This window comes from Epinephelus fuscoguttatus, linkage group LG3 (assembly GCF_011397635.1).
Source record: "Epinephelus fuscoguttatus linkage group LG3, E.fuscoguttatus.final_Chr_v1".
Lineage (NCBI taxonomy): Eukaryota > Metazoa > Chordata > Actinopteri > Perciformes > Serranidae > Epinephelus > Epinephelus fuscoguttatus.
The window spans coordinates 45792807-45816026 of record NC_064754.1 but is presented as its reverse complement, the minus strand read 5'-3'; the positions used below and the strand labels follow the sequence as shown (position 1 = coordinate 45816026).

At 40.9% G+C, this 23220-nt stretch overlaps 1 protein-coding gene across 1 annotated transcript in view; it reads left to right on the top strand.

The window, feature by feature from the left end:
* The window catches only part of cabp2a (calcium binding protein 2a), a 63451-nt gene extending 40878 nt beyond the window's left edge, over positions 1-22573 (top strand). The window contains exons 3-8 of the mRNA XM_049572904.1: positions 2048-2266; positions 14661-14691; positions 17826-17960; positions 21201-21310; positions 21904-22051; positions 22312-22573. Of these exons, the coding sequence (XP_049428861.1) occupies positions 2048-2266; positions 14661-14691; positions 17826-17960; positions 21201-21310; positions 21904-22051; positions 22312-22337 (669 nt within the window). The 3' untranslated portion in view covers positions 22338-22573. The remainder of the gene's footprint in view (positions 1-2047; positions 2267-14660; positions 14692-17825; positions 17961-21200; positions 21311-21903; positions 22052-22311) is intronic.
* The last annotated feature ends 647 nt before the right edge of the window (positions 22574-23220 follow it).

The following is a 23220-nucleotide window of genomic DNA, read 5'->3' as shown; positions in this document are numbered from 1 at the left end:
GTATAGAAAATATAATTGAGCAGTTGAATGGTTAAATAAAATGTTATCTATTATGAAATATTTTATTTGGTTGGGTTGGGGTCAATACAAAAATGTTGTCTATTTACATGGTCCAGATATTCAAACTAAATGTAACTCCTAAAATAAACGGAATCAAGTAAAAATTAAAAAAGTAAAACTAATAAGTATTTTCCACCAGGGCTGCATCACTGGCACCATGCTATTCCATGGGGATACGATTTATCTATAACATGTAATTAAGCAGTGAAGACCAATAATCAGTGCTGGGCAGTACGGTAATGATATTACTTTTTCCAGTAACGAGTAGTGTAACTAATTACTCCCGGTTTAAAAACAACAACAACAACAACAACAACAACAACAAAAAATCATGTTTACTAGACTCAGCTACACTTACCAGCTATAACCCTGACATCCACACAGAGGAAACACATCTGAATTTCGGGGAGATATGCAACTACCAATTTTATGGGGTGTCACAGAAAAGTAATATTACGAGTAGTGTAATGAATTACTGTTGGCAGGGAGTTATGAGTAAAGTAATATTGCTTTTGAGAAGAGTAATGGGTAATGAACACTATATTATATTTTAGAGTAACAAGCTCAACACTGCTAATAATACATGAAATTTGATTAGTTTTTTTTAATACTAAATACTAATTTTAGTCAAAATGTCTTAAAGTAGATTGGTATGGGGTTCTGCCTGAGAATTTGAAATTATGACTTCAGTATTTTTAAAACCCTGTCTGCATGACATTTTCTTTTTTCCACAACTGTGATTTGTTTTGTGCTGTCCTCTCTTGCAACCGCTTTCCAACATAGAACCTTCATGAGGTTACATATTAATCTCTTTCCAGTTCTATCTGTCCCAGTGTTTCTCTCCGCGTATGTACTTTAAAAGGGGCTGAGTAATTTAAATATTCTTCTTCTATTACTCCTACTTCCAACCTCTACTCCCATGGCCTGTCAACATAACTCTTCCCTTCTAATCTGAAATGCCAGGGATTAAACAGGCAGCCAACTCTTCATCCATAATTCTACCCCCTCCCCCCATCCCGCCTACACCCCCCCCCCCCCCCCCCAGACTAGTCATTTTGAGACCATAAGCACGATGTTTGGGAGGCAGAGAGAGGAAGGTGGGTGGGATGGATTAGATTAAGTTGGTCCAAATTCAAGGGATCATTCATGGTGAGAGGGGGTGACAGATAAATACGGGGGGAAAGTGTATGTTTGTGTGTGTGAGAAAGACAGAGAGAGAGAGAGAGAGAGAAAGAGAGAGAGAGAGAGAGAGAGAGAGAGGCGAGTCATGCAATCAGAGCCGGTGTCTGGCAGCAGTAGGTTGTTTCAACCCAGATATGACCCGGCTCTCCCACCCCACCCTGTCAATCTCCAGCACCCTGCTGCTGTTCCATAATATCACACTACATGTCTCAAAGCTCATCATGACTGCCTCCAGCAACCTATAAGAGTTTAGAATTTAATGCCTACCTTGCCTCTAACATAACCAATGGGATCTTGGATTGTAACACGTGCACTGACAGGAGTCCTCATGCACTTTCAGTAGTAGTGGTGCAGGTGGAAACATTTGCCTTTGCCTCACACGGCGTGAAAGACGCCCCACGGAATGTACTGGATTCAGTGTGGATTTTGGACTTTTATGTGATAAGTGAGCAGAAAGGGAGAAGAGAGGAAGTGTGGGGACAAACGAGGAGGAAAGGGAGGGGGAGGGAGATGGGAAACATAAACAAGGCTTCTAAAAAGAGGAAGAAGGTAAGGATCAATTTCATTCCTTTCAGCTGACAGAAACAGATTTCTTAAAGTGAACTGATATGTAAGATGATATATTGGGATGTCCATATTCGTGAAAGTAAGTCATTCAGATGAATTTTCTTTTTAATAAACTATGTTGATACATCTACATTTGAATTTCAAAATTATGAAAATTGTGAATCGGTCAGTTTCATTGCAGTCAGTGAAATATAAAACTTTATTTGGGTTCTAATTCACTTGGTTCCCCTCCTCTAAGGGGGAGTCAGTTGTAGATCGTCATGGCGCTCCATTGGCTGCCGCCATGCTGGGGGCTCTGGGTGGAGATGAGGTTGACACGGATGACGAGGAGGAAGGAGGGAGTGAGCGGGACTTCGATGAGCCCCTGTGCGCTCTGGTTAAGAACTGCAACATGCTGCACAACTTAGTGGGGCCCGCTTGTATCTTCCTCAGACAGGGATTTGCACAGAGCCAGCTTGTATGTATGACTTTTATACACACACACACACACACACACACACACACACACACACACACACACACACACACACAGTAAAGAATTATCATAGCCCAAGAATCTCTTCATCCATCCATTTTCACAGTGTCATCGCAGCACAAAGGTGAACTTAAGGCTATCCATCTGACTGATATCGTCACAGCCTTGTCATCTCCATCAATGAGAATTTCATCCTTTAAGTGTCAACCCCAATCCATCCTACATACCATCATATCACCACATTTCGCAAGAATTTATGTGGTTGTGCTCGAATGTGCTAAATAGGATTTGTTCTGGTAAAAAAAATACATGAAACAATCCTGTATAATAAACCATGCAGGGTTCAGTGTTGTAAGTGTTAAGACTTTTTTTTAACCAGACATGATTTAATGAAAGGATCTCTTACACATACTGTATGCCCTGTAGCAATCACAAGCTGTAAAAAAAGATTAAGTGGTAATATAACAGATTGTAAATTAATGACAAGGTAACTACCCCCCCAAATTGTCTAGAATCACATTCTAACAGTGCTGGAGATATCATGTGTGCCTCTTATATCAGATGAATGTCTTATTTAGAGATGAGGAATATGGCAGAGATCAATAACAAAGTAATTTCCTGACTGTGCAGCTGGCAGTGCTAATTGAAAAGAGCCATTAAGATGGTAATGTATCACAGGTGCTTTACTAAGCTAAGGGCTTCTGAGGTATTGAAAGACCTTGGGCTGAGTCTAGAGGAGAACTGTAACAAGAGTGACTGAACATAGGGGCTTAATATATTTCATTTATCATAAATTTGAGGGCATTTACATAGACTCTATGTCCTTTTACTGTATTTTGTAGTTGGCCTTGCTGTGTTTTTGGTGGCTAAATGCAATTCCAAATAAATGGAGATTGAATTTAACATCTTACTGTAAATATGAAACTACAGGGAATGATGACATGACTGATACTGCAGTACCCCTCAGCTCTATAAAGCATGTCAGCATCTTACTTACTGACCTTCTCGTTTAGATGTAAATGGACAGCTGAGTCTTACTTAAGGATCTAACTCTCCTGTGCTGCGCCATGCTTGTGGAGTGGTTGTTATGTTTCCTCATTGTCAAGACTCAGCTGTACATTTACATCTAAAGGAGAAGGGACACTTCTTTGAGGACAGTAATGTACACATCTTGGCCAGAGAAGACAGATGGTTTGAAAAAGCGTGAAAGAAGCCATCTAGGTCAAACTGGAATGACCACCGTTAAACAGAGGAGATGGCCATCACTTTTCACCCACCTACAACGCAGTCTTGTGATCCTTCCCCAGACAGTTTAACACCTAGTCACACCTGGACCCATCTACACTAACGACACACATCATGGCCAGGTGGGTCAATGACTCATATGTGACCTTAACAAGTCTGAAACTCAGAGGTCACATGTGACCTCAACAACTCTGTAAAGCTCCATTTCCACCAAACACTTTCGGTATGGTACCTTTGCAACCAAAAGTAACCCTTCAGACATGGTACCTAGACCCTAGGTCCATTTAGTGTTTCCACCACAAACAGTACTTTTAAATGTGGGTGGGGTTGCTGTCACTGACTGATCTGTCCTCATTACTGGTGACACAGATGTAAGTCTGCACCTTGGTTATCATCCACAGTGCTGGTTTGCATGCCAACGTTGTCGGAACAAAATAGATCAGACTGGAGTGAGTCTCTCTTGATGTGATATTTTAAAATACCATGTTTGTGCATTTAGTTCTTCTCAGACAAGCATAGGGGTTTAATGTTGCCGTAGCCCACAGGAATGATGCTCTGCAATGCTTTTTTTCTCTTGAGTGAGGATTAGAATATATACAATTCATGTAATCTGATCAAAAATAATATTTTAACGCTTTACTAAAAGTGTATGTCATCCAAGAGAGACAATAAAAACTAATAGAATGGTCAAAGTTGTCCTATTGAAATTAAGATGTGCTGATCTCATGCATTAAGTAACATTACAAGTAAATGTTACACTTCAAAAGTTGCCAGCAGTTGGACAAGTGGACTATGTTATTTGATGACTGAGAATCTTCACCAACATTATGCCATTACAACACAAAACACAGATGGCGACCCAGCTCGCTAACATTAGATAGCACAGCCTCTCCTCTGTACAGTAACACTTAGCACTAGAGAAATATCAATTGCCGATTTATTTCAGTCTCCTTAGGGGCGGGTGACTAAACGTCCTGCATGTCTTTGGACTGTGGGAGGAAGCCAGAATGCCCAGAGAAAACCCACGCTGACACAGGGAGAACATGCAAACTCTGCACACCGAACCCGGAACCCTCTTGCTGTGAGGCGACAGCGTCTGTCTGTTCCTTCAGTGCAGCGCATGATGGGATATAATGCTTGGTTAGCGACTGCTACTTTTCACCATGCGTTTTGGGATTCTTTGATTCTACTATATAGAGCATAATAACTCCCACTATACATCAGGACAACACTGCAAAATGGCAAAGTCACTATATAGTGGACTATATAGTGAGTTGTGAGTGATTTTGGACCCAGCCTGGGTGTCAGAGCTACATGTATCCATAGCGTTTTGGCAAGTAGTTTAGCTCATTAACTGGCTAATGATTTGGATCAGTCACACATGATATGTATTTCTGCCTATGTAATTGTTGCATGTGAACTGAAAACATTTACAGCTGTGTTCAGTGTGGTCACAATGCATCCTTGATCATCTCCCATAGTGTTTTTTTCTAAACGGTTCACAATCTGTCTGTGGTTAAGCACTACCTGACTGCAATCCAATCACCCAAAACACATTTTAATGCAAGGTGTGGAGGGGGTTATTATTTCAATTTTGCTGCAACTTGACTGTTTTGTATGTTTTTTGTTTGTTTTTTTACCGCTCTGATAAATAAAGGGTAGACAGAAAAAGCTGACAACTAGCTGGAACATTTAGCAACTAAACACCCAGAAACTTCCCTTAGGAGATAGTGGACACCCAAAAAGAAGAGTATTTGTTCAGTATAGCCTATTTATGATGATGAGCCTATTTATGATAATTTATGATCACATACAAAAACTTTTAAAATTCCCATCAGCTGCACTTTGTGTTTGGTGCAAATCAGCGAATGATTGCATGCTAACATGCAAAACTAAGATGATGACTGTAGTAAACTTTAGGGCTATACCTGCTAAACAGCAGGTAAAAAAAAGTTCTAACTTAATCCGATTGGCATGTTAACAACATTGTCCCTATCAGCAATATTAGCATGCTGACATTAGCCTGTCCACAAGTTGCATTGCTTTAGTCTGATCTTCCTGTATTTACTTAAAAGGTATGGGTCGAGGACAGAGACAAAGAGATTCCTCGACAGAATGCACAGATTAGTCTATGAGATGGATATAGTGGGAGAGAGATGGAAGCCATGCATATCATGTGAAACAGCAGAACCATAGCTTCCCGACAAGACCAAGCACTTGTGCTTTGCACTCACATTACTCTTGGATGGATTACCTGCAAATGCAGGCTTGCACAGAAATGCCACACATATCACATGTCCTTGAACCTGTCTCACAGTGCGACGTAAGACCTCTGGGACAGCCCAAAATCACAGTGTATATCGACCATTAGGCTTGCGTGTGTTTCTCCCTGTCTATCCGTGTTTTCTAGTCCGGCTTTCCAGATGCAAATATCTCCATATTGTCCAATATATGGTTGAAACTCCATCAAACTTTGTATAACAAGACCAGCGCATTTCACCTTTGCACACCCAGACAACTGTAGCCTAATTATGCATGCGTGACAGGGCAGTAGTCACCATATACATTGAGGGGGACACGTTTTGCAGCATGATTGAATCACTGAGGTACTTTTGTGGTACCAACATGTTACTTTCACAAACTTTGAAGTGAGCTGCTCATTGTGATGTTGATCAGGAACTGTATTATCCTCTGATTCACCAAAACTTTTTTTACTCCAAGGAGGTTCTTTTTTCTAAATGCTGATCTGACAGAGCAAAGGAAGGAGAGAAGGGGAGAAGGAGTGTGCTTTACAGTGAACAAGGACTGGTGTGATGGTGGGAATGTGAGGTGCTGTCCTGTTCCTGCTGTGCATCACCTCTATACACCATTCAGAGGCAGCTGCAGAGTGGCATTGCTCATGATAAGAAGGGCGACCATGCAGTCGTCTTCTTAAATCATTCCACAACCAGAAACAGTGGATTACCAGAACCATCTAGAAACATGGACAACAATGTAAGAAGACATACAAAATGACTAAATTACATTGCAGAAGTTAAAGGAGCTGATGAAATCACACTTCACTGGAGTTGGTCCTTGTATAATTCCATGTCACAAAATGATTGATTGATTGATTGATTGATTGATTGATTGATTGACTGATTGATTGATTGACATACTAGTAAAATGTGCTCATATATACAGCTGAAAATGTTCCTCTCATATTTACTATGAAACTAAACTCATTCACATACTATACTAAAAACTAAACACACACACACACACACACACACACACACACACACACACACACACACACAGACAGGTCAAATGCTTTATATGCTAAATTTCATATCTAACAGATTTTCACCTCCAACAATTGACAATTAATTTAACTGACAATAACTCCAACCACTAACTAACTAACTCCTATAAGCCTTCCCATACACACACATTAAAAGGGGCTTCCTGTCACTTAAGCTGCTGCTTCCTGTTATTTAGATAACCAATTCTGGGAACATTTGCTTCTCCTCACATACCCAAATTTGTTTAGAGTCATGTTACGTCATTTGGCTGGAGTCCTGTTAGGTCATCTGCACTGCAGTACCTCAATAGCTCTGCTAGTTTCAACCAACAGCTAATTCACTAATTAACAATACAACCTGAAAGTTTTACAATAATGAGGAGCATGCTGGCAGGCGTAAAAGTTGCAGTCGCCCTGACTATCATGCTGACCAGCCTATTCTCGCATCCTAGGTCCTGAGCTGCACCCTCGGGATTGGAAAGCTGACTGGGTGACACTCAAACCAGAATTTCCAGCTCATCAAGACAGGAAGTAGAGTGGAAATGGGCCACACCTCAGTGGGTGGAGCAAGTCAAGTGCAGGGGACCATACACCCTAATAAGACAGTGTTTCTCAAAGTCAAGGATGCTTCCTTGGTAGAATGGGTCCTTCTAAGTCAGGTCCTGCAGAGGCTAGGCAAGACTCCTTCCTAGCATTCAATGGACACACATTGGAACAGGCTAGTGAGTGCCCAGATGTGTTTAATTGAAGGGGCTATGCCTTCAGTTCCAGTAAATCGTGTGCAAAGAACTGTGGGTACTACATGCCTGCAGAGGATACACATATACATCCTTGAAAATTCACTGAAGGAAGGAACCTTAACATTGGAGTAGTCCTTTGGTGGGATTCAATAAAGTAGATTCCTTGAAATTCTGTTGTTTAAGGATACTTCCTTGACTTTGAGAAGCACCAAACATACATAAAAGGGCCAGTGTGTAGTATTTGGCATGGTTTATTGTCAAATCTGAATCTGAATCTGAATATTCTACCCATTAATATGTTTATATAAGTATTTAATCGCTATAAAATAAAATTTGTTTGGTTTTCGTAGCCTTATAATTATACTTATATATATATACAGTGGTGGAAAAAAGTTTTCGGACACCCTTAAAATTTTACACAATCTCAAATATTATTATGAAATATTTGTGGAAAAATCTTTTTTGTGTTTCAAAAGGTGTGGCTGCATTAGACAGATACAAACAAATACAAATTATATTTTTTTTGTTTATTGTTTACAAGAAAAACTAACAAAACTAAATTCTTGACAGTTTCAATATGTCAGTTCTCAACATTGTCGGTATCAAAGTCGACAAATAACAGAGAATGTGTTCAAAACTGAACAAAAAATAAATAAACCATCACATCATCAAATTAATATTTAGTAGTCCTGCCATTGGCACGTAGTAGAGCCCTAATCCTGGCTGGCATGTTCCCCACGAGCCTTTCACACTGCTGAGGGGTAATCTTGTCCCATTCTTCTTGAATTACTGCTTTTAATTCTTCTAAATTCTTTGGTTTATGCTTTGAAACAGACCTTTTGATAATCCACCACAGATTTTCAATGGGGCTCATGTCCGGGATTGAGCTGGCCACTCTAAGACCTGGATACTGTGCTCCTGCAGCCAAGTTCTACTGGCCTTGGATGTGTGGCAAGGGGCATTATCTTGTTGAAACATCCAGTTTTTACCTCGACGGAACAGTGCACACGCAGAAGGGAGCATGTGGGTTTCGAGAATGGTCCAATACTTGGTAGAGTTCAATGTGCCATCACAGACAGTGAGACGACCAACACCAGCAGCACTCATGCATCCCCAAACCATGATACTGCCTCCACCATGCTTGACAGTAGGTACTGTACATGCTGGAGATAATGCTTCGCCTGGCCTTCTCGTACCCTCACATTAGTAGGAGGAAGATGAAGCGGGAAACTGGACTCATCTGACCACAAAATCTTCTTCCAATAACAGTCAATACAGTTCTTGTGTGCCTGGGCCCAACGACCCCGGCCTAACCACTGTCTCTCATTGAACAGGGGCTTCTTTATAGCATAGTAGGACCTTAAGCCATGATCTAAAAGTCGGCCACGTACAGTGCGGGTGGAACACTGGACACCAGTTTGGTTTGACCACTGCTGCTGAAGCTCCTGTGATGTCATTCGGCGGTTTTGCCTGCACATGCGGATCAGGATGCGGCCATTTCTTGCTGAAGAAACCCTTGGACGCCCAGATCTTGGTTTGTCTTCCAAGCTGTTGGTTCGTCTGTATTTCTGCAGAGTGTATCCAACTGCTGAAGGACTGCATCTGCACTTCCTGGCTATCTGGCGGCAGCTGTACCCTTCCTGGCTGAGAATCTTTATCTTCAGGCGTGTTTCCTGCGTTAGGTTCCTTGTTTTAGCCATTTTTGTGTCTGAAGAACTTTCAAATGTGCTGGCTTTATGTAGACACGAAGCTTGGCAACAAAAATTGTGTCTTTTAATAAAAAGAACGACCTTCATCACTGGTACCAAAATGACGTAATACTCAAAATTTCTTATGTATTTTTATGGAACCAATCAATTTTAAGTTTTTAATGGCTTTTTTAGGATTTATTTAGTATTTTGGCTGTGACTGTACTAAAAGAAATTGCACTTGAAGACTTGATATATATGTATATATATATATATATATATATATAGTAAGGGCCTTGCTTTAGAGAGGTCGCCATCTTGCGCTGCCATGTATGTAAGGCAGACCGAGCGGACAATCCAGCCAGCCAGAGAATGCGTTTCGTGTGTATAAATGAACCAACGAAGACAGCGGAAGGAAGGAAGAAGGACGAGGAAACAGCAGAGAGTGTTAGTAGTTCGTCGACAGAGAGTAGTGAAAAGTTTTTTTAGTTATAAAGTTTGCGAATGGACCACACTTACCACGCAACAGGAGAAAATGAACCCGAACCGTCATCTGCGAGGAAAAGAAGACGCAACCTCACTCCTTGTGATGCACTCTCTGCGGCGCTTGTCCTCCTGGTGATATATCTCCCCAGCGATGGTAGCAGTACAACGAATCCCATTCTGTGCAGCAAAATGGGAGCGGAGGATTCAGCCTCTCTTCTTGCCCGCTCAGCATCCAAGTTCCTCATCTGTATGCTCTGGCTCAAACAGGTATGGCTCTGGGTCTGTGTCCGCTTCAAGAAACTCTTCAAAATGGCGTTCAAAGTCGTCCATTGGAGCTACTATAGTCCGGAGATATTGCTAGGCTAAATAAACAGCTGAGCTCTGTTTACAGGCTACGCTGTCAGTCAGTGTGCAGGCTGGAGATTGGTGGAGCAGAGAGGGGAGGGGGTACCCGCTAGGTACTGTAAACAAGTATGTGTGTATCGAGTGTGTGTGTTACGCTAGAAGAGTCAGAGTCTGGGACGGAGTCTTTTACCCCCTGGAGTGTTACTGGAGTTTTTGGAGCGCTCAAATAAACTGGCCTTTTTCCCGAACGCTCCTCTGGTCTCCTGCTCGTGAGGGATTCATTACAATATCGTAACATGGTTTAGATTTCTAAATAAACATTCACCTCATCGCTAGATAGACCTACTCCTGAAAAACTCATGTCTGCGCAAGGCTTTTTGTCCCTATGAGGCCACCGTCATTTACCAGACGGGAGGGGTGAGCGAGTGAGCCCTGCAATCTAAAATTTGACCACTGATGTCACTGTTTTCAACGGTTTTCAACCCATTTTACACACTGGCCCTTAAAGCTAGGAGAAAGCTTAAACACCAAGAGTGGGTGTTGGCAATAGCCATAACAACAGTCCCATTAAGACAAAAACCTGTAGGTTTTTGGTAACGTAGTAAATCGCACAAAATATCAAAATACAATCAAGATAAGGCATTTGCCAGTACCTTTTCTGTACCCTTATTTTGACGAATTCCTAAATGGTCGTCTTGCACTCAAAGCCCATCACATGAACCGCTAGTTCTACTTATGCATAAGAGATAGAACAACAAGAGAGCTGGGGTCAACAAAGATTATAATCAATGAAAAACTGGATCTGCAATTCATGTGCATGTGTTTGTTGAGAAAGAAGCCTCCTGCAGCTCTGGCAGTAATACCTGTGTGCTTTTATTAGTATTAGCCCAGTGCACATAGACACAAACTCTATCAAAAGTCTTTGCAGCTGTCAAAGCCCACTGGCAGCTGATATAGCTGTGATCAGCTGCTAACATCATCACAAACAGATGTCTCTATGCTTTAGCAGTGGTTCTCAACCTTTTTTGGGCCAGTGCTCTCTGTCCATTATCCAAGTCCCTTACTGCCTTTGTCTTCCTTGAGCATTGTGTTGTGTGTTGGATCATTTAAAAAATCACATTATTGAATGCCAAAACAAACAGATTTAATTGGACAGTTGGAATATCTTTACTTTAGAGACCAAAAAAGTTATGAGAATAGAAGTAGTTAAGTGTTAAATAAATGCAATGTATTTAAACTTAAATTAGGTCTCATTATTGATCACGAACAGCAGCCAGTCAGGAATTGTTAATTTGCCAGTGATGCCAAATCCGAAGCATTCTTTTGAATTGTTTCAAGGGGAAACAAGAGCAGCCTACAAAAGAAAAAGTCTGAGGCTACTGGAAGAAAAGCAGAACAATATATAGGCTATCCCACACATATGAAGTTGGGGGTCTGAGGGCCCTCCTCAGAGAAAATTTTGAACGAACTGAACACTTCATTTCCTGCAGTCTGGCAATTTTTTTCTTTTTATTATGCACCAAATTATGGTGGAAATGTCTTTTCTATTTAAAAGAAAACACAAATTTAGGTGGCAGGTGACAGTTCAAAATATAAAAATCCAAGGGAATATAATGCAGTAAGGCTTTCAGACATTCTGAGGTGCATTCAAATATTAATTGCCCTGTACATGAACTTATTCTAATTTAATGTTTTCTCTGCTGATTCAACTCACATATAGGCATGATTTCATTTCCATCCTCCTTTGTGACTTTTATTTGGTGAAGGTGCCTTTTAAAATGTTGAATCTTTTATGGATTATTGTACATTTACTATGCTGATTTGTTCTGTTCACATGGCATCAGATTTATTTAGTATCCCTCTGTCCTCAAGGACAGAGGGATGTTGTATACTGTAAAGTCCTCTGAGGCATATTGTGATTTTTGATATTGGGCTTTATAAATAAAATTGAAACTGAAATTAAATGTGCACGTGCCACATATTCACATCAATAACACATTAATTCATTTTAATGAATTATATTCATAAACACATATAATTTTTAAACCTCTGGACTGTAGGTCGTATGTTTCAGCTTAAGCTGTTTAAGTTAAAGATTTCTGCTCATGTTCAAAACCTTCTGCGCATTCAAAACAAATCCCTCATGTCTGTGTTGAGAATAAAGTCGTAATATTTAGAGGAAAAAAAATCCTATCCTAGAGTCTTTTATGCATCACATTATTATTCTGCACTTAAGCTTCCCTTTCAGACAGTCTGACAGACAGAGAGCCCTGCTTGGGACTCTCTCCTCATGTGTGTACTAATCTTCATCTGAGGTTGAAAACAAAAAGTAGACCTAATGTGTTACTATGGTGCAATAAAAAGAAAAAAAAAGAAAGTGAGGTGGATGCAGCTGCAATCTCTTAGCAGAAGCCTCCTTTTCTTTGTCTATAACATACTATTGCTCTTGGTTTATCTAATGGTCGATGTTCAGTAGTATAGGATATCTTTCCACTTGACACATGCTGAAGAGATAGTTCACATCTTTTTAAGTGGGGTTGTATGAGGTACTTATCCACAGACAGTATATTACAAACAGTAGAAGGCAGTCAGCACTTCAACACTTCCAGTCTGGAGAAGCAGGCTACACTGATGCTCAGAAATGTACTGCTGTGGAGGGGTCAGCAACAAAATTTATTTTAGCCACCTAAAAAAGTCCCACCTAAAGAAATTAATATCATTTTAGATGTGTGCTATATTTTGAATATCACTGCTTTGTCTTAAAGTCAGACAGTAAGGACTTTTTTAGGTGCTAAAATACATTTTTTTGATGACCTCCTTCCCTTTCATACATTGCTTAGCTTCCATGTTGGACTCTAGCCTGCTTCTCCAAACTGGGGCCATGCCAACTGACATCTACTAAACTGTCTATGGATAAGCACTCCATACAACCCCACTTGAAAAAAAAATCCAAACTATCCCTTTAAAAGGATTGAGGGAGGAGCGTGCCCAAAGCACCATAGTGTGCTGTTCCTTACAATGAAAACCTGTGTGCAAGCATTCATATTTTCTATAAATTTGCACCCCATAAATAACATTATGTCCTTAACGTACAGTTACAAAATTAACATAAAGTTACTGTGGTTAGGTTTACGAAAAGAAACATGGTTAGGACTTACGTTAAAATGTTCACACAGATCTGAACACACGACCAAAGGGGAAAGTCTGTTTTTTTTGTGACCCATCCACCACAACCTGCCTCCTTACAAGTGCTCAGGACTGCTTCCTTGTTTACTGTCAGTGCATTGGTCACATGATCCCAGCCTTTCAAATTATGAGATATGTACAAATTTGGGTACACTGCTTTTCATAGGAAAACATGTGAAAAATTTGTGAGCGCAGCCTGATGGAGGACTAAACTCCATTAAAAGGCAGACACACAAAGTCAACATAATGAAATTCTCTAACATACTGAAATGCTTTAAAAAAAAAGTTTATACAAAAGGTTTTTCAAAATACCATGTGAGAACATTTTAACTGTGTATATGAACTGTATTTGAGCTTATAATTTTTCAGTTGTTTGTGTGAGTGTTTCAGCTGTTAAAGCATGTAAAAGTGGAAAGTGTATGTAAAAGCATGGTGGTTTTCAGTAGAGTATGTGAATGAGTTTCGTTGTGCATGTCAGAGAAAAATACATGTATACACATGGTAATTCTGAATAATGCCCCTCATATGTAGGTATTTGTGTGTTTGCTGCATGTGCAGGTGTGTTAATGTTCGTTTATCAAGTCCCAGCCAAACCTTGGAAAAGACACAGATGCAGATGAAAATCAGCGGCAGATACAGAAATGAAAAAACGATAAGCCTTCGTGATTTGTAATACAATTTACAGCTGTAATCTCCCTGCCACTGTTCTCTCTCCTGCATCCTCTAATCCAGGCCTGTATTATTCCTGCTGCTGATGTCACGGCCGAGCACAGCATTTGGTGAACAAACTTATCCTGGCATCACCTTTGGTCCGTGCCACCACATGCTGAAGCCAATTCAAAATAAACTGTAAATTGTGCGTGTGTGGCTGTAGCTAGAGGTGTTACTGTGTTACTATTTAAACTTATTTATAAGAGATGCTTGGTTCTAACTCCCTTTTGCATTTTGCAAGTGTCATTTCATCAGCTTTGTTGCATTTGTGACAAACACAGGTGTGTGCTTATTTCTGTGTGTTTGGAAAGGGAGAAAGAGCCCATGATTTGTCATTGTGCATCTCTGAGTTGTTTTTAATTATGCTTTTTGAATGCATGTTGTGGAGCATATGCACAGCAGACATTCAAAGCCTCACCAGTCCAATGAGATTGGACACCAGCTTGTGTAGCAGATCTACTAAAGAGGTTATTAGGGTCAGTCAGATCAAAACCCAAATAATCCAGTAATAGAATCTCTGCTCAGGCGGTTGAACACAGGAGTAAAGCTGAAGCACTAAAATGTTTCCTCCGTTTTAAGTCATCGTCAATACAGGACAAGATATACAGAATTATATACAAAGTGTGTGTTTAACCTGACAGGCTGTCCATTTCTCTCTCTCTGTGTCCTGTCTTCAATCTGCACCACTGCAGGACAGAGATCTACGACCAGAGGAAATGGAAGGTACAGAGTATCAAAAGCTTATTCCAAATCCTTACTCCATCTCTTACCCCCTCAGCTGTTCCTGTTGTCTTCCTGAACCACCTTCCTTTCAAACCTCAAACCCTCTGTTAAACTGTAAAAATTCTGCTTCACTGAGGAGATAATTTAAGTAGACATTCCCAGCTTAGCCCTTCCATTGACTGCCAGCAGTATGAACTGGCAGAGACTTTTTTTTCACTTGAACTGTGGAAGATCAAAGTGAAGGATTATCATTCAAAGGGAAAGATTATTCCTCACAATTTAAGCACAGTTTAACTCTCCTGCCCCCTGCCCCCTATACTTTTTGGTTTTATGATTGCTGTCAGTCTGATAGACAGCACCTGTTGTAGTGATGACGGAATATAAGGAACTGGAAAGGTGCATGGGAGGGGTAGAGGATGGGTCCAACAAACCCTGGTCTTTCATCTGGGAGCCTGGTGTTAGTTTCCACTTTGAATGTATAGCCAAACTATGATGTTTTTTCTAAACATTACATGCTTCTGTTGACATCCCCGGGTTGGGAGTAGCATCCCGTATGAAATCTTGTTATGTCTTAATGTTGTGGTTTTAGTGTTGTTGTTGTGGTGTCTGTTGTAGTTGTATTGTTGTTGCTGTTGTTGTTGCGATGACTTGATGTTTTGTTGTCTTGCTATTGTTATTGCTGAAGCCATTGTGTCATGAATATGTTCCATTTTGTAATTGTGTTTTTTATATAATAGTGTCTTTTAGCATAGAAATTATTTTCTGTTTCCTGCCTAGAGACTACAGATGAAAATGATCTTACAGCTAACTCCAGTGCAGCTAAGTAGCTGTGCACTGTCCCTGTTAGATAAATAAAATAAAAATAGAATAAGATAAAATAAATTGTCACTTCATTTATTTATTTACTTTTTGTCTATGTGTGTATAGAAAATCAATACAATTCAAAAAAAGAAACAGACAAAACAAAAACAGTGACTAACGCCAATCAGGGTATCGCTTTCAATTTAGTTCAATTCAATTCAATTCAATAGAACTTTATTTATCCCAAAGGAAATTCTTGTGCCAGAGAATGCCTCAATTACAGAAACAAAAATGACAAATTTCATAAACTCAGGTGTGTGACAATCAGTGGGACTTTAACGTTAACTTATATACTGGGCCCCGTTTTGACAACAACATCAGTCTAAATATTCAAAATATACAAGATATAAAGTGTTTAAGGAGCGAAAACCAGTGCCTAATAGAGTAACAATAGGAGTAAAATAAGCACAAGACTTGGGTTTTTTTTAAGATATTTTTTGAGCATTTTTAAGCCATTATTTGGTAGGACAGACAAGCGTGAAAGGGCGAGAGAGAGGGGGAGTGACATGCAGCAAAGGGCCACAGGCTGGAGTCGAACCCAGGTCGCTGCGGCAACAGCCTTGTACATGGGGCGCCTGCTCTACCACTAAGCCACCGGCACTCCGAGGACAAGACTTGTTATATCGTATATGATATTCAGTTCAATTCAATTTTATTTATAAAGCCCAATATCACAAATCACAATTTGCCTCACAGGGCTTTACAGCATACAACATCCCTCTGTCCTTTGGACCCTCACAGCGGATAAGGAAAAACTCCCCAAAAAACCCCTTTAATGGGGAAAAACAAATGGTAGAAACCGATATGACAGTGAAAAGTAGTATTGCACATGATTCTGTTTTTGAATAAATTATATTAATATCATTGACAAGTGATCATGATATTGAAAAGTAATATTGCAAATGATCAAATATTGCACAAGATAATGAAGAGTACTCATATTCATCATGTGGATGACTAATTAGACTAATTAAGACTAATTATTATCAAGATTGTCACATTTATCAACAAAAACTGTATCATCAGATGAAATCGAAGGAAATGACAATCACAAAGTTTGACACAGAGGGCTCTAGTTTCACAGACCAAGCGAGGCAGGGGGGCAGCGCACCTGCGCTTCGCCAACTGGGTGTGGCCAGGCAGATTTCGTAAGTTTGGCACACCGTGCACCTGGCGCAGCTACTCCTCTTTCCCACCTCCGTCCCTCCTACCTGCGCAAGTCGGAAAGAGGGAGGAGAGAAAGCGTAGAGTGGGTTTTACACACATCACACCAATCAAATGAGCCCCTCTCCTTGCCCTTAAATGCGTCGCGTGAAGGTGTAATGAGAGTTTACTCAATTCGCCATGGCAGAAGAGAGCAGCAGCGTCAGACGGCCAAACTTCTCCCAGGAGGAAACTGATGTTTTGGTCCAGGAGGTCCAAGCTCGCAGTGTCCGAATATACAGAACTGCGAGCAGACCTCCACGGGCTGATGATGCAAAGGTAGCCTGGGAGGAGGTCACCACAATTGTAAATCAATGTTGCGTTTCTCTGTATGCGCGCATCGCTCTCTCTCTCGCAGTCTCACTCTGTTTCTTTTCTTTTGACTTTTCTAAGATGACAGATGCTGAATATATACTCCCTATCTGATGCTGTGGCTGTTTGTGGTTGGCTGAGAGGGGTGTGAACTCATTAGTTTGCAGCTGTGTTAATCAAATCAAGTTGGGTTTCCATTATGCTTGCCAAACGTGCCAAACGGTGCCAATCCCCTTTGATCTGACATCAGATGTGACGGGACAGTCGATATAGAGATACATTTATGTGCTGATTGCAGATAGTTGCATTGAATAGTGGTTTTTTGGGGTATTTATTGCATTGTTAATGTGCCTGATATTCTGGAAACCTGCCTGTGAGGTTTTGGTGACGTGTGCACACTGTCCGCTGGTCAGCCAAACTTCGGCTTACACCGGCTGCGCTCCACCTGCGCTGACAGTAGACCTGGTTTCAGCTGGCGAGCTTTTAGCACACCTTCGGTGAAGCCTTTTGGCACGAAACTGTCACTGCCCCAAGCTGGATCTGTCGACACCTCCCCCTGCTGCGCCGCCACACCCATCTCAGCGCACCTCAGTTTGGTACGCCCTGGGTTGCGCTGCTCGAAACTAGCTCTGCACTGGGTTCGCCACCCTGCGCTGCGCCGGGAAACTAGAGCCCATAGAATCTATAGAGTATACACTTGGAAGTGCAACATCTTTATGGTTTTCTCACTCTTTTCCTCACACACGTCTTCCCTGCAGAGTTGCGTGAAGCATTCAGGGAATTTGACAAAGACAAGGATGGCTTTATCAGCTGCAAGGACCTGGGCGAGTGCATGAGGACTATGGGATACATGCCAACAGAGATGGAGCTGATAGAACTCAGCCAGCAGATCTGTAAGTCCTGCACGCACACATCAGCACACATACACACATACACACACTGGCTCACAGGTTTAGGAGTGATTCACGAGCACACGCTGAATGATTATCATTTGAAAAGCTCAATATCTCTCTATTTATGCTCTCGAAAACTTTGACACTACAACTAGAACTGGTACCCAGGTTCATTGTAAATTCTGACTCATCCATCTCACTGTTAAGAGGCAGAGAAATAACTTAATTAAAGCCTGAATTCTTTCTTAATCTGCAACGTGTTAGTCTGGAGGTTTAAACACGTGTCCTCTCACAGAGTTGGTGATTGAAACTAAACTTTCATCATTGTCGTAGAAAGCTGATCTGAGTTCAGCCTGTTCAGCCTTACTTACAGCACAGCCACACTCATAGATAACTGAGCCTCCTACTTGCCTGTCAAACAGCACCAACCCATAAACCTTCTTGAGTCTGGACTGAGTGGAGTCCTGCAGAGATCAGTTGTGAAGTCCAGTGGCCGGTGGCTACCTGCTTTTTTGTCATTGTCTTGTTTTCATCATGGAAAAAAGATTGTTGACCAAAAATCTGCATCATAGTTTTCACCAACGAAATTAACACTGAGACCAGGGCGATGATAACTTCCATGTCAGCATACAGAAAAGCATCATTCCTAGAGCATTCTATACTTATATGTTGAATCAGCACCATACCTACAGTGAAGGCTCTGCATACAGTGTTGCCAACTTAGCGACTTTGTCACTATATTTAGCGGCTTTTCAGACCACTCCAGCGACTCTTTTTCAAAAAAGCGACTAGCGACAAATCTAGCGACTTTTTTCTGATGTTATTGAAGACTTCTGGAGACTCTGTTGTGAGATCACGTATCATTCTTATTCTTCTCAATGGGCAGCGGATACTACCGTGGGCTCCTCTCTCACCCCAAATCACTCACAGACAGCCCAGTCCTCCCTCCCAGCTGCAGTCAGAGCAGGAGACGTTAACCCCTCCACGTCCAGACTGCAAGTGAATCGCGCATGTGTGGAACCGCCGCTGGCTGATCTATCGCTCTGATCCTGACCTGGCTTACAGTCAGGGCGGGATGTAAATGTAAAATTTTCTTTGTCTAATGTAAATCACTGAAAGAAGGTTCATTTGTAGTTCTAAACATATGTGTTTTTTTTACTCAGTTTTTGTCTCTCCCACGACGTTATTCCTCTCTCCTACAGCAGCCATTACAATCACATGCATATGGACAATTATGCAAATTAGGCGATGACGTCATTTAGCAACTTCTAGCGACTTTTAGGACAGCCAATAGTTACTTTTCTTACTGAGGAGTTGGCAACAGTGTCTGCATAGACGCGTACCCTACAACACTATGCCATAGCTAACACTTGACTCACTTGACAACTTCCCACAAATCTAACTACACATAGCTGTGACACAGACCTCCTCTTTAATTTTGTAGGCTGAAACCTATTTCCCTGAGTTGAAATGAAGCTTTTATTTACTTTAATTTCACTGATAAGAAAAAAGAAACTTGTGAAGACAACAAAGCCCCCACAAAATTGCATTTAAAGTCCTGTGTGTGACTTATCCTGAAATACTACTAGGAGGCGTAGAGGACAGTCCGCTAGCCACTAAGCTAAATTGTGCAATGACACATGTTTTAGGCTTATGCTAATAATTTTAGCATGATTTGGGAAAATGTGTCTAGTATTATACAATATTTTTTATCAGCAACCCTAGTAAATTATAATAGAGATGAATTTTGTAATGTTACCTTCAGAGCAGGAAATTTACTTTAAACATGAGCATCAACCAGGCACTGACAGATACATGATCAAATTCACCAGCCACTTTTATCCTTATCGTGTGTCTGAAGTCTTCCTGCCACTAGGGGTGGGCGATATGGCTGAAAAGTATATCACAATATAGTTGGTTCATACTGATCGATAACCATAATTATCAATAATTTTTTATAACCTATTTAAAATAAGGACCAGGAGAAAATAAATAAATTTTAACACATTTATTTTAAACTCAATAGCTTTCTTCTGATTTCAATCACAACCATCAGTCAGTGCACACGAAGGAAAATGTAATGTCAACACAACCATTAGAAAACACTTGTTATTGTATTCTTTACATATTTTGCCCACTTGTTAGCGAAATAGTTAAAGGACCTCCATTAATCACCCAATTTAAATGTGAAGTCTCACTGACTGACCATCACCTGTGTGTATGCAGAGAAGGAGAGGGGTGGAGGGAGCGGAGCTGTGAAAACATCCTGCAGTCCGACATACTATCATGCATTTAAATAACTTATTAGACAGATATAGAGAAAGGCGATGTTTAGAGAGCAAGCCCAAATAAGCAACTCCACTTTAGAAACAAGCCCAAAAAACAGCACCCCGCGACTACCAATATTTGTAAGCGACTTTACCAAAAAACAGGCCAAAAGTCATGGCTTATAAGCGGACCTTGTGTTCACACACGAGGATGGTGCGACCAAACCTGACGTTGTTAGCTGTTTGCGTGACACTGTTGCTAGGTTACCAGGGAGCAAGTGAGTGTGTTCATGCAACCAACCTTGCACAGCCCAACTCCGAGGGTAACTTGTGCGGCTTTCCTTGTGTTTTCTTTCCGAGAGAATACAGTAACATTATCGAACGTTATATCGAATGTTTTATCTGTTGACGGTGCATAAGTGTTTATCGCAAGACGATATGTTATCGTTTTATCGCCCACCACTACCTGCCACACAATTATAAAGCAGCTGAATTTTAACCCCAAATCTGGACGACCTGCTCTACCTCTGAGCAACAGCTGTTCACAGACAAGAATTTTGTCTGTGAACCTTGTGAGTCATAATAATAGCAGAATTTTGTACTTTTGTTTAATGTTGTTGCTATCAAGCCATATTTCATGTATGTTTTAGGGGTGTTTTGAACCAATCATACTTTACAGTTCTTCACAGAAACCCCACGGCCAACTAGTGCTTTGAAAGGTGTAATTACAGTGACACAGACACATCACTGCACAAATGACCACAACAGCGTAGGCCACTTGCATAGGCAACAGCGTAGGTTCTGCATATAGCCGAAGCATAACTATAAATCAGCCTGTACTCCCCAAACCACTATGCATTACAAACACTATCACATATACTGTAACGTTAGTCACTAACTCGTCAATCCAGTTATTGGTTTGCTTGCTTGTTAACAATGTCTTGTCTATGCATACTTATTTCCCCCCCTTCAGGTGGCGGCAGAGTGGACTTTGAAGACTTTGTGGAACTGATGGGTCCCAAGATGCTTGCTGAGACTGCAGACATGATTGGAGTCAAGGAGCTGAGGGACGCCTTCAAAGAGGTGTGCAATACAATTTCTATCAGGAGAGACTCGTTTTTTATAGTAAAAAGAATATTTATTAATGTGCACATAAGAATGAAAAATGTGGAAAGTCTTTGGCGATTAGACCCCGTGGAAATGGTATGGTTTGAGAAGGGATGGAGAAGTGCTGATGATCTTGATTGGTAGAGGAAAGAGCCTCCGTTGAGCTTGTCCTGGACTTTGGATACAATGGCTGGGGTGGAGGAGGGCGTGCCAATTCTGCCTAAAAGGACAGCTGACAGCAGCAGAGGAGAGAGCAGATTTAAAATTTTGCAGTAGCTTCCTGGCTGGCTGAGAGAGATTGTGGCAAAGTTTGATTGGATAACTGGAAGAGTGAACACCCATAATCAGCTGATTAGAGGAAGCAGTGGGAGTGGGCTGGGAGAGACTTGTGAATGAATGAGCACAAAGAAAGTCTTCCTGATTGAACTTACGTTGAGCTTCATTTAACTTATGACGCCATTTTTTTCTCTTGGGTTCCCTAAATAGATCACTCCATTTCCCCCAACTTTCACCACTAATGCATTTGTGTTTAGATACTTTTAATTTTCAACATCCGTTTTGTTTCCCAGTTTGACTCTGATGGGGATGGTCAGATCAGCCTTGGGGAGCTGAGGGAAGCCATGAAGAAGCTCATGGGTGAGCAGCTGAACCACCACGAGATAGATGAGATCCTGCGGGACGTAGACCTCAATGGGGATGGACAGGTAGACTTTGAAGGTCAGTGATTACTACCTTAGGCAAGGAAACTGAGAGGAAATAGATTGGGGAAATAAAGAGGACTCAAGAAACAAGGGAAAGTGTGTGCAGAGATTGACACCAGAAACTTCTTTTAGGTGGTATTAGAGCATGATTTTTGGTTGAGGTAACAGGTGGATGTTCAGGTTGAAGAAAGAAGATGGTGGAAGACATTATGCAGATAAAGGTGACGCTATCCTTTCCCTTAACTAACTATAACAACATATCTTTTCTTTCCACAGAGTTTGTGCGAATGATGTCTCGCTGACTCCTCAGCAAACCTCACTCTACTGCACTAATATGGACCAGACTGCACACTGTTAATGTTCTTGTAATTCTTCTTGATGTACAAAGACTTATAGGTGTCTGTAGTTTTCAGTTTTGAGTTAATTCCATCATCTCTTAAATATGAGAGAATCCCTTCAGTGTGTTACTGTTGTATGGATGTGATATGTATTTAACATGTAATGAAAGATTATAAAGTGATGAATCAGCAAGGAGATTTAGAGGTTTAGAGATAAAGAGGTTTAACCAAAGCTTCTCTTTAGAGGTGAAATGAAATATGAACAAATTTTAATTGATATCCCATAGCATACCATACTGTAGTGTAGATAGTAGTGATGCGTGGGTCAGGGTTTTTTAAAACCCGGACCAACCTGGCCTGCTGTGAGAGCCTACCTGCCTAGCCCAACCCATAAACATATACATTAATCAATGACCCAAACTGCAAACTTACAAACCGAACTTAAACGTTTCTGCTAATGACCTGCTTTATTGTATGTAATTTCCAGGAAATGTCACAATACAAATCATGTGTTTTTTCTTTTGAAAAGTACAAATGACAGAAAGTCAGCAAGTAATTATCCATCGTTTAAGTGGTTATGTCTTAAGCCTGTGATCTCAAACACACAGCTGATAACCTATGTGGTTTCTTTACATGAGAGCATAGCTAATATGTACAGTATGGACAGAGAGATGCTTGCTTATTGGGACACAGTGTTAGGCCAATATATTTGCAGAGGGAAATATTTTTATCAGACATTATAACCAGAGTGATTTACAGTTGCTGGACTTAAATAGATTTTCCTGTTCAAAAGCTGAATAACGGAAAGCCTGAGAGCAATGAAGCTGCTTGTTGTGTGAAGACCGTT